The sequence below is a fragment of the Phycodurus eques genome, chromosome 3 (genome assembly GCF_024500275.1).
Source record: "Phycodurus eques isolate BA_2022a chromosome 3, UOR_Pequ_1.1, whole genome shotgun sequence".
NCBI classification, from domain to species: Eukaryota; Metazoa; Chordata; class Actinopteri; order Syngnathiformes; family Syngnathidae; genus Phycodurus; species Phycodurus eques.
Genome location: NC_084527.1, coordinates 30,774,742 through 30,790,224, shown reverse-complemented (window position 1 = coordinate 30,790,224; position 15,483 = coordinate 30,774,742). Strand labels below are relative to the sequence as shown.

Genomic DNA, 15,483 nt, shown 5'->3' with positions numbered 1-15,483 from the left:
AGAGGCTCCCGAGGCGTTCCCAGGGCAGCCGAGAGACGTAGTCTCTCCAGTGTGTCCTGGGTCATCCCCGAGGTCTCCTCCCGGTCGGATGTGCCCGGAACACCTCACCAGGGAGGCGTCCAGGAGGCATCCTAATCAGATGCCCAAGCCACCTCATCTGGCTCTTCTCAATGTGGAGGAGCAACGGCTCTACTCTGAACCCCTCCCAGAGGATCGAGGGTCTCATCCTATCTCTAAGGGAGTGCCCAGTGGAGGAAACTCATTTCGGCCTCTTATAACCGGGATATTGTTCTTTCGGTCACAACCCACAGCTTGTGACCATAGGTGAGGGTAGGAACGTAGATCGACTGGTAAAGTGAGCGCTTTGCCCTTTGGCTTAGCTCCTTCTTCACGACAACGGACCGATACAAAGTCTGCATCACTGCAGACGCTTCTTCTTAAAAAGGAGGACCACCACCCCGGTCTGCTAATCCAGAGGCACTGTCCCCGATGTCCAAGCGATGTTGCAGAGGCGTGTCAACCAGGACAGCCTCACAACATCCAGAGCCTTTAGGAACTCTGGACGAATCTTATCCACCCCTGGAGCCTTGCCACCGGCGTGTTGGTGGATTTGAGGAGGTCTTCGAAATATTCTCCCCTCTGGTTTACGACATCCCTCCTTCTGACAGGGGATTCTGCCAGACGTTCCCAGCAGACCCTCACAATACGTTTGGGCCTCCCAGGTCAGACCAGCATCTGTCTGCAGATAAGACAGTCAAATTGCTTAGTCATGTTGTCAATATAACAATATACTCTGGAAGAATGTTCTGGTGAAAACTGTGGCTACGGTTTTGATGACATAATTTTAAATTGTAAGTTAAACCTAATTGTATGTGGCGGATTGATTGCAAGAGACTGGACAAGATTCACAATTATGCTTTCACTGTAATTTGTTGACAGACTTGAGCTCACTGCGATTAGTGTTAGGCTTCGAGACTCGAGAACCAATTGTAACCGGGAATAACGTTCCGGTTCTCCTGGAATCGTTCAAATTAAAACATTTCAGTTCCCAGTTTCAATACCTAGTGCACTGACCCCAAAGAAGAAGTGGCAAGAACCAACGAAGAAGCGGCAAAAAACAATGAAGAACGCACACAAGACGTGCTTGTGCCCAACGGCGGCGGCGAACAAAAGTGTCTTTTAACTTTGTTAAAATTGTTGACCAGTCGCTTCGGTGCAACATTTGGAATAAGATCATATTGTGCAAAGGAGGTTTTCATGATGTGTAGCATCTGACGTGCTCCGAGCCTCAGCCTACACCGCGCGGAGCCAACATTGCGGCAACTAATAAGGTAAACTCTTGGGTGCACTTTTGCACTGATGGTTTTTAGCGGTTATTTTACTCTTCAAACCAACGTAAGAGCCGATGACAGAAAAAAAAGCCAAACATAGATGGATGGACATGGAGCTTTTACAGGATCTCATTAGGAACATGCGTTTGTCCTCGGTCTTCTGCTTCTTTCTCTGTTTTGCCTCCCAACTCCTTCACCTAACAATATAATTCCTCTTCCTCTGTTGACCCCGTCCAATTCATTGTTGTGCTCCAGCTGCAGTACTAGCCAGTTGATGGTTCATGAGATGCGCCTTTGAGCTATTTCAGAAAAGTGGTTGATCAATAGTTAATCTATTGCTTCACACATTTCCCTTTGTAAGAGAAAGTTCAACCATTTTGCAGGTAAAGACTTAATGTGATGAACTCATGCCTCAATGTTGTCTGGGGTGAGACTATTCCACAGAGAACACTATAAAGCATTCCGATCAACATGGCATAAGCAATTGATAATGTCAGAAACAGCAGAGAATTGTACATAATCATTTGCATGGATGTACCCAAGTATTTTTCAACTTGTTCAAAGCAATGAGTACATTGATGTGTACAATTGACACAATGATGTGAAGATTGAAACAAGTAGCTTTGAGAATTTCAATTCTGATCTGAGAAATGTACCAGACGACTGGGAAAAACTGTAATAGGCATAAATAATGAATAATGGAAGATTTAGAAGACAGAGCAGCACAGTGTTATACTTTTGCTAAATTACAGCGATAGAATTATGGCACAAGTCCAAACACACTGCAAAATACATTGGAGACATGTCAAGACAACGCAGTTCATCCCAGGCGTCTGGCTGTTTCTTGCTCTTCGAAGTAAAATAAAAGAACAATAATAATAATATGATTGCATTTATTTCTCTGGGTACTCTGGTCTGTATGGGTGGATGGATGATTACGTTCCAAAGAAAAAAGTTCCATCATTGCTCTGAAAAGAAGGGCCGTACTGTACAATATAGTTAATACTCATAGATGGCACCTTAGAAAAACAGACAGTTGGAACTATCCTCGTAATGTGTTTGTCTGGTTTCAGTGGTGTTCAGAAACATATACAGATCTAGAATTACTGCATGTAAAATATTCTAACAAGTTGGTGGTGCTGGAAATCAACACTCCTTCTCGCCCTTTCGAAACAATTTACTCAACTCAAACAGCAAACTGGAACTTCAAATCATTGAATTTAAAAAGGTTCCGAGGGCTAACTAGACTTCTCAAATGGCTAATCTACTTAAATCGTACGTGCAGTGTGCGGTTGATTATATGTAAGAAGCGGACCCATTGTCACATCTTGGTTATTAAGTTGCATTGACAAGCTGACAAAAGCATTAAATGGCAAGTTAAGTTCAATGACTGTAGATGCTCATATACATTTACTCGATTTACAATCATACTGTCAAGGCAAAATAATGATCATTTGAATTTAAATTTATATACTATACATGTATAATTGATTGTGATACTCCCCCATGCCCCACACCTTGCAATATGTTTTATGGAAAACGATAACACATAAGAGCATTTTTTTATAATCTTGTTCAACATCTCACAGCACTGACATAACATAAGACTCCTTGCAATTAAATTAGGTGAGGATAAGCATTATAGAAGATGCATGGATGGAGGTATTGAAGGAAGAAATGTGAAGAGAATTAATAATCACATTTTTAAAATAATTTATTCATACCTGGGGGCAGTCTTCCATATTAGGATGAGGTACTAAAGGCATATTGTCAGTACAAGCATTCAGTACAATGTAATAGCATGTTTTAAAAGGAGTGATTGAGATGCAGGTGCCTTGGAATGTTCAGTATGCATGTTACATTCAGGTCTTCGCTTGTTAAACTCACGTAAAACACTCAACTATTACTCCGGAGTAACATGAAGAATTGGGTTTTTCTTTTGTAGTAATGTCGGCTGTTTGCACGATATTGTTTGCCATACTTAAAGCAGAAGCTCTTTTGTGGTCAGAGAACTTGGTTGTACTTGTGAAAGCCTCACAGGGGTGGAACCCAGACAAAGCCGCAAAACTTGTTTTTGTCTGTGGTTGTTGTTGTCCCAATCACATGCAAATGCTCAACAAAGAACCCAAAATGGGGTTGCACCTTCTTTTGATCCCCTGCCTTTTGCGCTTTCATTAAGGAAAAATGAATAGCGTATACATTATCTACATTCGGGGGGCCATATTCATTTGTGTTATACAGGGGCATCGTGCATTGAGTGACAATAGAGGAAGCTCTGAAACGGAACATGATGCGCACGAGGCTGCTGCATGATGCCCCAGAAGTACTAACAAGCAAAGGGTGCAGTGTCCGTCTCCGCCTCCACATCTCAAGCATATAAATATCAAGACAGACTACGCTGACACAGCAAAGGAAGTGGATCTTTACTAGTCATTTCTCTAGGGCAATTTGTGTTTTCTGCTGTTTGACATGTAAGTGTCACGCTCTCGTCACCAGATTATGACTAATACTATTCCTTCTTCAATATTTTTGTGAATGTGAAAAAAGCAGTTGTTGAGTGGTGTGGTTTTTAACTGTATTCATGTTTTTTTCACCCTTTGCAACGTCAGACACAATGGCAGGTGAGTGCACTTCTTTTTCAGGAGTAATTCCTGCAGCATGCCATCCTCCGCAGAAGACCAGAAATCTAATTTATAATTTAATAAGCAGATGCAAGCTTTCAACGGGAGTTCCTGGAAACTCACAATGCCTACAGAGCACAGCACAACACACCACCTATGACTCTCAACAATGAGCTGAATGCGGCGGCTCACGAATGGGCGCATCGCTTGCTGACTTTGGGTGCTGCACAGCACAGTGACAGCAATGATGGAGAGAATATTTATTTCAAGTGGAGCTCAGTACCCATTAAACTAACAGGTGTATTTCCAATTCTGAACACTATAAATAGGTCTTACATGAGATTTTAGCATTTACTCAATACATGTTGTTCTTGTGAATATCGTTGTTTCATGTTAACCTACAATGCAAATTGTGACACAATCTTGGGTTCTTTGTATGTGTTTATTCATTTCCCTACCTTATTTGTACATGTTGCATGGAATTGTCTTGTGAGATAGTTTGTCTTGTCTAGGGAAAGAAGCAGTGGATTCATGGTATGGTGAAGTCCAGCAATACAACTGGAGGAACCCAGGATTTCAAAGCAACACAGGTAAAATAACACAAATTGAGTAAAGAAAATGCTTCTACAACATTATGTTGTTCTTTGGACATGTACTGTACATTTCAAATATGTGTGCAAAATACAGATGGGTCATTTAAACTCCCGTGCCTAAACTCGATGCACTACAGCAGTGATTCTCAAATGGTGGGTCGGGGACCCGTTTTGTGTGGGTCGCAGACAGCTAGTAAAAAAAATGATATGTATTTTTATTTTGAGGTTTCGGCAACAGTACGGAGGAATACCAAGTTTCCACATGGAACATATAAAGTAAGTGACAGTAAGTTTAGCTGCCTCACGCCTTAGCCACTAGTTTACTCGATAAACAAACACAGTGCAGCTCAGCCTCTGGCGAGCGGACACGATGCCGAGCAATATTCTTTTGGCGGTACATCAGAAACGTTTTTTGAAAATACACTGGAGTTAAAAACACATGTATTTTCTGAGGCTTTTCTTAAAAATGTTCTTTATTGTTCTTAACTTCTCTAAAAGAGGGTCAAGACTTTGCAACAATAGAAAATGTCTGTCACAGTTGAGAACCACTGCACTATGGCCTAATGAGAAGTGCTGCATCAAAACAACCTTAGGCCCATACTTAATCTAAGTATTACTTTTAACAATATGTACTTTACTGTGATTGTATTTTGTAGTGATGTAGAACTGCCCTGCAAAAGACCGAGAGCTTGTTTTAGTATATTTGTTGCCTTAATTTACATGAGAAGCAAGTTTGATGTGTTTATAAAATAATAAACACTGCTGACTGAGCATGATGATGGTCAAAGAGGCGGTTTTTGACTCACCTTTTTTGTATTATACGCTACCAGATTGTTAAGGTGTACCTAAAGATTTGGCATAATGCCTTAAGTACAAAACAACACCCTTATCATTCCTGCATGTGTTTCGTCTTACAGGTCATTTTACTCAGGTTGTGTGGAAAGCAAGCACCCAACTGGGAGTGGGTATGGCCACTGATGGCAACAAGGTTTTTGTTGTTGGGCAGTATCGACCAGCCGGCAACATCAGCATGAGCCAAAACTTCAGGGAAAATGTCCTCCCACGAGGTAAGTCATTCATAATTCACTCATTGGTTAATCTCGTCCCCTTCACATAATATATAGTATATTGTATGAGCCAGAACATTTTATAAAATCTTATACACAACTAGGAATGCATGATAAGGTTATCTGGTGTGAGGTTGCAGCTGAATTCAATGAATCTATTGCCCCTTTTCGCTCATTCAGTAACCTATTTTCAATTACCCACTTTATTGGCAAAACAAATATAGTTTGAAGAGTAGGCGATAACAGGTGCATTATAGCCGCTGATGATGAGAAGCATTTTTTTTTTTTTTTTTTTTTTTTTTTTTTTTTTTTTTTACTATTAATCATGGGGGCCGGCACAGTGAACAAATGGTTAGCCTCACAGTTCTGAAAACCTGGGTCCAAATCCGGCCTCGCCTGTGTGGACTTTACATGTTCTCCACGTTCCTGCGTGGGTTTCCCCTGGGTACTCCGGTGTCCTCCCACATTCCAAAAAAAATGCATGGTAGGTTAAGTGAAATTGCCTGTAGGTCTGAATGTGAGTGTGAACGGTTGTTTGTTTATATGTGCCCTGCGATTGGCTGGCGATCAGTTCAGGGTGTACTCTGCCTCTCGCCCAGATGTCAGCTGGGATAGGCTCCAGAACACCCGTGACCCTCGTGAGGATAAGCGGTACGGAAAATGGATGAATGGCTGGATGGATGGATGAATCATGGAATGTTGAAGTAATGCAGAACCGTCATCGGATATACCATCAGGTTAAAAACTGGAATACCTCAATAGTATTTACTGTTCATTTTACAGCATAAAGGATGTGCATTTTACAGCTGGCGGAGGACCCGGTGGGGAGGGAGAGAATCCAAAGAATTGTTGCACACTGTTATAAAAAACCTGGAGGATCGTTGCAGTACCGTCCATGAAGTTGTCTTGATCAGGATTCCAACCTAATGCTTCTACAACTGTTGTGCGCTGATAACTTGTAATGAAAATATATTTATTAACATTACAATAAGTCTACACGTGGAGTCAGAGAACTAAATCAGCTATACGGCATAGTATAGGCCAAACATGACATGAAAACATAATTAAATGCTCGCAATATGTCCGGTCATTAAGTACAATTGCATGAATAATGTATTTTGATTTGCTTGTATCAATATTCAATATTTTCTAGCATTAAACTGTTTTACACCAGAGCAGTAAAGGGACAATTGATTTGTTTATTAAGCTTGTAGATGTGTATATGAACCATACAAAATATGGTCAGTAAATAAATCCTTGCATAAATGATATTAATGTTTTGTGGTATGTTCCATTTTCTAATGTAATGTTCAGAATATATTAAATATTTCTTGTAATTTTGACACAACACAGAGAAGATTGTTTTTAAACGACCCTGCCAAATTTGCACTGCTGTTATGGGCAGGAGTTTTCCACGTGGTCCTAGTGCTTGTCTATTCACCATTGTTTATCTAAATTCTTTTTGGAAGGTAAAAAAACCACAGTGCACAAAAAAGTGCAGGGGACATGTCCCCCATACCCTCCGAGTAAATTATGCTCATGATACAGTGTACCTAAAACTGAATAGTAACTGAGGACTATAATCATATAAATGTTAAAAAAAACACACACACAAGCGAACTTGCACTCATTGGTAGGGAAAATAATACCAATAATTATTATTATAAATCTAATTTATATCATGCTTTTCTGTACACTCACTTTATAGTACATATAAAACAAACAAACCCAGTAACGGGGAGCGAGCACGTAGGAGCCGATGTGCATGCTGAAGTCAGGATTCAGAGACAGCATGATGTCCTGCATGGCGGAATTGAAGACAAGTTCCTGCTGGGAGCATGGCCAGACGCAGTGGAGAAGGTAAAAATCTTCCGAGGCGCCTGAGGAGCAACACAGAAGAAGAGGGCAACGCTACTACCGAAGCAGGCGTCCGAAAAGCAGCCCATCCCTGGGGGTGAACGTCAGCGACTGGAGAGAGTGGAGCAGAACTAGTCCACAACGTGGCAAAGTCCTCCATCTGAGCCATTAGGATGGAAGCTGATAAGAGCTTCTGAGGGATTTGGCTAGCTAGCTGGCACAAAAAAAGTAGGTGGTGGTCCCAGGTGAAAGCCTGCCCGGGTTCCACCTTCAGCCACGGTACGGCAATTACCATAATGTGACTTCAGACCAGTTGTTCTACTGTAATTACATGACCGAGTAGCTCGAGTTCGTATATAGTGGGGGATGGGCGAGCCATGCAGACGGCCGACTGCGTCACTGAGCGTTCTTTTAATCAAGCTCACCAAAATAATGAAAAAATGATGTGAAATGATGAAAAAAAACCAGTTCAACACTATAGCTCCACAATTCATTACCTATACCATATATATAGTTCTCAGTCTCTGTATATGTTTTCAGCAACTATCTTCAAACAAGTATAATGTATTTTGAAACAAAGCTCGGAATTCACTTTACGGGGACTAACCTATTTCATAAATGGGAGAAACCCCACACGAGACGATAAAATATCGGCATGTTTTTTTCTCTCTCAATATGTAGTGTACTGAAGATGCGCAACACAGCACACACCCGACCAACAAGTCTCGTCCCCACGTTGCATTTTTCTGTGGACGGCTGAAGCGTTCACTTGCTAACGTGTGTTTTATAAACATGGCAAACAATACAGTACATGGGCCATTTTCATATAATTTCATCAATAACAGTAAAGATGTGGCCCAATGAATTTCCTTTTGAAAATCAAATAATTTGACTTGAATCATGTGCAGTTGTTATCCATCAAAAGCTCAAAATTGTTTCTCAGAAAATATTATAAAGTCATATTTTTCAAACTTTTAATGCCAAAATGTCTTTACCGTTAGGCATCCCAAATTAAGTTTCATGATTTGTTACGTTTTTGTGTCTTTTTAGATTTATAGCATTTGTCTCCTATTGCTTAGTATGCCTTTTCCATGAAAACTAACACAAGTGCATCTTAGTTTCTTCTATTCCCTTTTTGTTTTTGTTTTTTTTTTTTGGGGGGGGGGGGCAGTCTTTTCCAAATGCTGCTTCTTTTGTCACTCAAGCTGTCTCATTATGTTGTTGCAATCCACCAGCGGTATCTGTAATGTTACAGAAGTGCCAGGGTTGGAATTTGTGAGTGTTGGAACTAATTGCTATTGTGTACTATTGTCTTCACCAGGAATATGATTGGATAAAGACGAGTGTAATGTGTAGTTAGGACCATTTATCCACTTCAAACTCTCTATCCTCAAGAGTTTGAAGGGCAACACGTAAAATTATGCAACTCACTTTACCGTTATAAAGTATCAATGGGTCGCCATCATTTTCCCTCTTAAGGACTGCATTTACTATGAATGCCTAACATTTTAAAACATCCATAACCTTTTGAAAATAACACACTGGCTCTTTCAGCATGGGAGACACTTACCCATATAAAACACCCAAAAATGTGAAATTATAATTTTTCTTGGGCAGGTTTCTTCACCATCATTGATTAAACTTATATGAAAATGACCAACATAGCCATGTCACTACCTGTAGAGCGGTGTGTCTCCCACTCTAAACTGATACCTGTAAGTGGCAGTCCATAACTTTCACCCTTTGGACCAAGCAGCATTTTCTTCTGGCATTGAAGTAGGTAATGGTGATACCAGTTTTAAAATCTGGTCAAAACTGACCCTGGAAACTACAAACCAATTAAAATCCGCCGTGACTTTTAAGATTGCTGAAAAGTCTACACTGCAAAAAAAGGGAGTTATAAGAACATTTTAAAAAATGACTTATGGGAAATGTTTCTTATTTCAAGTCTAAAAAGAAAAAATAATCTTGATGAGCAAATTCTGCATTCGTAACTTTACCGCAAAGAAAAATATTGAATTTTTTCTTCATAAGAAATGATCGCTAATTTTAAGATTGAATTGGTAATAGAAGCAACAAAGTTTGCATAAAATCCAGAACAGAAGAGCAAGATATTTTTTTCTTATTTTAAGATTGCACAACTTCTCAATTTAAGAAATTGGGGAATTATACCATTTAAAGTTTCAATTCAGCAGTTTTTTGCACCACGCAAAACAACTTAAAACTGAATGGTGAATCAGAACTACATGTCATGCTTTTTTGGAACTTGCATGGCTCGTTGTGCCTCGCCTTCGTCTCCACCCACCACCTACCCCCTACCCCCTTTCCCTCTCTCAGCACCCCCTCGCCTGCGCACCTGTTCCCAATCAGCACTCATCACTGCCTGCATTTTAGCCAGCCAGATCCAGGAATTCAGCGCCAGAGTATTGATGTTCATCCGCGGTACACAGGCCAGCTTTCGTGTAAGTTACTCGACTTCCCACAATCATACTTACCCCCCTTGTGTTCTTCTCCGTCTCCAGTCCTCCTTCCGTGTCCCCCGCCTCACTGTCCGCTCCAGCCACGCTGCCAAGCTATTCCTCCTGCCCGTGCTTCCGCTTCCTTCAACTTCCCCGTTCCAATGGACCAACATCGCCCCTCGGATAGCCTATCCGCTGAGCAATACTTAATAAACCATTCTCATCAACTTTCTCCGCCACCGCCTGCTTTTGGGTCCAGTCCTACATCGTACGATAACCAGTCGTGACACATGACTTACAAATGCACACCATGAAAATAGAGTTTAATTACAAATGCATACCATGAAAATAGAGTTTCACCTATTTCAGAAAAAAATTGTCAAATATTTGTGGTATATAGTGTAATTTTCAACTTGTTCTTCTGGATGAATGTTATTGTTTTTCACAGTCATGTTCACAGACATTTTTGTAGGCAGGCACTCGATGACAAAAAGGGCACTCATCGCCAAAATTAGTCATACAATTAGGAAAAAAACAGTAGTGTATATATTATATAATTATTTATGTTAGCATAATCAACACGGTCAGTAATACAAATATTAATAAATGAGGGAAGCTACAGTGAATATAAAACGTCTCCACATCCCTGTTCAAACGGCAGGTTTTTGTGATGTACAAAAATGAAAGATAAATCACTTTAAAACTTCTTTCCAATATTAAACGAGCGTGTACCCGTTCCTGTAACGCAACGAAAAGTCAAAAATAAACAACTGAGATAACGTGGTTGGCACAAATACACATGCCCTCCTATAAATGGGGATGGGGATGTGGCTGGGCATGTTCAGAATTAAGAAAAAAAAAATACTAATTTAATTATTACAAATTACAAATTCATGTTAAACTGAAATTGCCACACAACTGCCACCATTACAAGTGCCTCTGATAAACCCCAAATACATTTCAACTGTTCCAGAAAGCTTTTTCTGCCATTGTTTGTGTCTTACAACACAAGCCATGGGCCGCAGAGATCACAGGGGTCTTATTATTCAAAAGGTATTAGTCCGAAAAAAAGGTATACAAAAAAACTAAAATAAAAAAAATATCAATATCATATCAAAACATGACAGTCATTTTTATGTATTTTTTTCCAGTAATGTTGAATGAAGAAAAACTGGTTTGCATTAAGCAACAAGTCAAATGTGTACTTTTTTTAATCCAGAGAAAAAGGGTAGATGCTTGAGCACCACTTTGGGGTCTAAGTATGCACGAAGATGTTTTAGGCATTACATGCTCCTGGATTGTTTTTGGGACACATCAGACAGATTATGCTATTGCTGTTTGACAGTGGAAAGGTTATGTTGCTGTTAATTGTTATAATGTTATTATAGAGCCTTTTAAGCGCTGGAAAATGCACTTTTTGTATGGTGGCAGCTGGAGTGTTACTCAAGTCTTTATTTTCCTGAACTGTGAATAACAAAAGGTTAGAAAAACACTCCAAAAAAGTATTTTTGGCCCAAATAAACACAAAGCATTATTTTTTGCGTAAACTGTAATTGAAAGAGATAAAACAAAGTTTATTTCAAAAATAGTATGTCAAATGTATTGATATTGTTAATTTTGATAAAGCTGAACTTTTTCCATGCCAATTATTTCAAACACTTTATTTTGTGGTTTTATGATGTTTATTTTGTTCCTAGCAAGTTTGTCAAATGTACAATAATTGTGCAGTTTATTTTTTTTGTTTCTCATCACCCAACATGTACAAGCGGCACGGTGGGCGACTGGTTAGAGCGTCGGCCTCACAGTTCTGAGGACCCGGGTTCAATCCCCGGCCCCGCCTGTGTGGAGTTTGCATGTTCTCCCCGTGCCTGCGTGGGTTTTCTCCGGGCACTCTGGTTTCCTCCCACTTCCCAAAAACATGCATGAATTGGAGACTCTAAATTGCCCGTAGGCATGACTGTGAGTGCAAATGGTTGTTTGTTTGTATGTGCCCTGCGATTGGCTGGCAACCAGTTCAGGGTGTACCCCGCCTCCTGCCCGATGACAGCTGGGATATGCTCCAGCACGCCCGCGACCTGAGTGAGGAGAAGCGGCTCAGAAAATGGATGGATGGATGGATGGATGACGCACCTTTAATGTCCAATTAGGTAGTGGTGGGCTTGGTTATACCTGGAACGTTCCTGAAAGACCAGTCCTGAGATTCTCCATTTTGCACTGTGGCTCAAAGCAGGGAAGCAAGGAACAAGTTAAAAACAATTTTAAAAAAAAATAATGCACACCACTTATATAACAATTTCAAGGCCCTCAGATGCTTTACAATAACAAATCAACAAATAAGGTCTTAAGCATATTTCATTAATCTTAGTGGAATTTATAAAGCAATGTATCTATTCATTTCCTACTTATTGGAGGTACTGTAATTTGAAATTTACTTCAAAGTTTTAGGATTAGTCTTTTGTTAAATCTCCTGTTAACCAAGTTGCTTTACAGTGTAAGTACCCAGCACCCCGCTTATAGTACTACCACCACAATAACCAGAGTGTTAATACATTAACTGCATGGGAACAGGTGTCACGTTTGTGCAGGTTGGAGTCAAAATTTTGGGGACGCAAGTGCAAGGGAACAGGGAGGCCAGGCAGGAGTGCAGGAATTACAAAACAAAATGATTTATTTACAAAAACAGGAAACTGAGGCATGTGGAAAAAATCTAACGAAACTAAGTCCCAAAACAATAATCAAAGTAACAAAGAAACACTTGGGTAACCTCAAAACAGAAAACAAGAAATTGCTAGTGATATAACATCGACAAAGGACTTGGCAAATAATGATTCTGATTCAGGTATCAACACAGAACACCACACAAAATAAAGATTATTTTCAAACAGTGATTCAGGTATCAACACAGAACACCACACACATAAAGATTATTTTCAAACAGTGAGCTTGAAATCTCCCATGATCCCACGTGATCTCACAAAACTGAAGAAACACTTCGCGCCAATTTTCCCGAAGGTTGCCGCAGCCGGGAGCCTTTTAAAATGGCCTTGTCCTCAAACAACAACCTGCGCTGGAAATTACTTCTTGCCGTCCAGGGAACCCACTTTTATACAAATAGAGGACATGGGCTAAGACACAACAAATGAATTCTGAGTCCTTGCTTCAATTGCATTGTTGAAATCAAATGTTGCCGTGCATGAATTGTTCATCAGTGCTAATTATTCATGTGACTCTGGTGTGCGGATTTATGAGAACAGTTTCCCAGCATCACCTCGAAGTGTCGCCAAAGCACCAAAAGCTGGAGAAACGTGCGTACGCCAGCCATGCAGTTGGCGTGAATCACTGCACATTTCCACGGTCAAGTCACTCTTGACACATGTGATGCATGTAGGAAGAAAAGAAAAAATGCATTTAACATTATGATTTACATGTTATTCAGAATGTCTCCATTTTTTTAGCTACAGTTTGCTCCTTGTTGTGGGTCTTGAGGCCTTCAGTTTTGTCCTTGGTAATTGAAAATTGTGATCAGGCAGTTGACTTGGTGTTTGAAAACTATTCTAATTCGCTGAGATGCACTTCAACAGTAAAGTAGCTTTTAATACAGCTGTCTCGATTCCCATCAGAAATCCGATATACACAACAGTCTGTCAATTACATTTAGCTTCATGGCAATACTAGAAGGCAGTCATTAGCCATGAAATACTGTACATTGGCCGCCATTTGACCACGTGCTACAATACTTGTATTTTCCAGGAATATATCAGCAGTTTCTTTCATGTGTGCTATTTCAGTGACCATTATAGAGCATGTGTTCCCTTCCTTGATTTAAAAATAAAGTATCTCTACTGTATACTGATACTAAAGGATAACGTTAGGTGGCAGCAGAGACACAGAAAAGATCCTGAGGAATGCATGAAGCCACATCTGACGTGTGGTACATTAAAAAAGACCTCTATGTAATGAAATGAAATTCTGAGGGGATATAGAAAACATCATAACACATGAAGGCACACATTACATATGCTATAATTGGGAAAAAAAATCTCAATTTAATTGAAATAAACTATTTCCTATTCCTAAAACCACCTATTTTTTTTTAACTGTTGTACATAATCATTTGGAAAACGTGTTATTTTGCAAGAACAAAAACGTCATTGTAGTGGTCTTGTTCAAAATCCTGAATATTATAGGAGCTATTCTTTTGATGTCAGAAAATCTTTACAATGAAACATTTAGATAATACGTGGTTCTAAGTTTCAGCCTGTGCACTAATCAAGCATATTTGCAAAGGTTATCCCTGTACCGAACAGTTCCATTATGGAAAGCTGTTTGAGCATTTATTCAATATCCTTGATATAGACCTTAAGGTCCATGTACGCTCCTTGTCCTCACTAGGAAGACAATTCAGCAACCTAGTAGAATGACTAGACACACTAGTAGAACAATTGCACGTCCCCAGACCGCTTGTGCTTCACAAAAAAAGTTTGCAAAGAAGCAAATCCTCCTTGCGATGGTGTGCGGCTTTTTACACCTCGCAACTCTGTATGCCACTTTGTTGGAGGCAAGTTGGGCGTTAGATGACACTGACGCTGCTTTAGTAAAGAGAAACTGTTGTGCACGACAAGTCATTGAATTTTTTTCTGAAGAAATCAGTGGGTTTATCTTTGTGTTTGGGATGTAAAGTCTCCAAATGACGTCTCAACTTATTCGGCTTCATGCTGTCAGCGGCCAGTATGTTGAGACAGTACACACTGTGGTCTCTCCTCATTACCCATTGTTGTACAGGTGAAGCCGTGGGCAAGATAGGCGTTGGCATATTTTCACGCCTTTGCTTTGGTCGAATTACTTATCTGCTTTGTGTTTAATTGGTAGTCCTCTCACAAACTTGTCCATGCGAGCGGTGAAAATGTGTTCCTGTATTGTTTACATTTTTTTAACAGCCCTCTTTTGGTGCTGTTTTTACCGATGCTCGGTAGTAAAATTAGCTCCATCTGCTGGGTGTAACGTAATGAAAAGTGTCGGGCCCCACCTGGGGGGGTACGCGCCCCAGTTTGAAAACCACTGGGTTATATATAGGATGTAGGATTGTGATGTTTTCGGAACCTTTCATTTCTTAAAAATCCTCACACGTTTTTTGGGGCCCCCAGTGTCCAAGGGGCACATACCATATAACATCGTCGACCAAGTAAATTGATACTACAACAACTACCGAAAAGAGAAAATAGGTAGCCTACAAGTTGATTGCCTTGATCTGCATGTTATCTCGGTGCAGAATGACGATTGTAATTGTTCTTAAGAGGCGACCAAGATGACTTCAGTAAGTGCAGGTGTGGTCGCATGACATCGCTCAGCCGAGGTGTCTTATATTGGGGCCACAAGAAAAATACCATAGCATATGAGTTATACCTCCCCTCATTCAGCAAGTTATATACGTGACATTTTGTTCTACAGTTAGTACTCGTATAGCGGGTTATGGCTCCTGAGGGTGGTAATTTGGTAATTCTTAGCCAGGGTGTGAGACAATTTTGCATGGGGAGCTCTCAGGATGTTATTGTGAC

At 40.2% G+C, this 15,483-nt stretch overlaps 1 protein-coding gene and 1 long non-coding RNA gene across 2 annotated transcripts in view; one reads left to right on the top strand and one right to left on the bottom strand.

Annotated features, from left to right (window-relative positions):
• The first annotated feature begins 3,945 nt into the window (after window positions 1-3,945).
• On the top strand, window positions 3,946-10,155 carry LOC133399583 (Golgi-associated plant pathogenesis-related protein 1-like). Its single transcript, XM_061671148.1, has 6 exons — window positions 3,946-3,952; window positions 4,041-4,250; window positions 4,465-4,542; window positions 5,463-5,612; window positions 7,321-9,911; window positions 9,992-10,155. The coding sequence occupies exons 1-5, from the start codon at window positions 3,946-3,948 to the stop codon at window positions 7,494-7,496; spliced, it is 621 nt and encodes a 206-aa protein (XP_061527132.1). The 3' UTR covers window positions 7,497-9,911; window positions 9,992-10,155.
• A 1,420-nt stretch (window positions 10,156-11,575) lies between these two features.
• The window catches only part of LOC133400433 (uncharacterized), a 30,594-nt gene continuing 26,686 nt past the window's right edge, over window positions 11,576-15,483 (bottom strand). Inside the window, exons 2-3 of the long non-coding RNA XR_009768347.1 lie at window positions 12,098-12,142; window positions 11,576-12,003 (exon numbers count right to left, since the gene is read on the bottom strand). This is a non-coding gene — a long non-coding RNA (uncharacterized LOC133400433). The remainder of the gene's footprint in view (window positions 12,004-12,097; window positions 12,143-15,483) is intronic.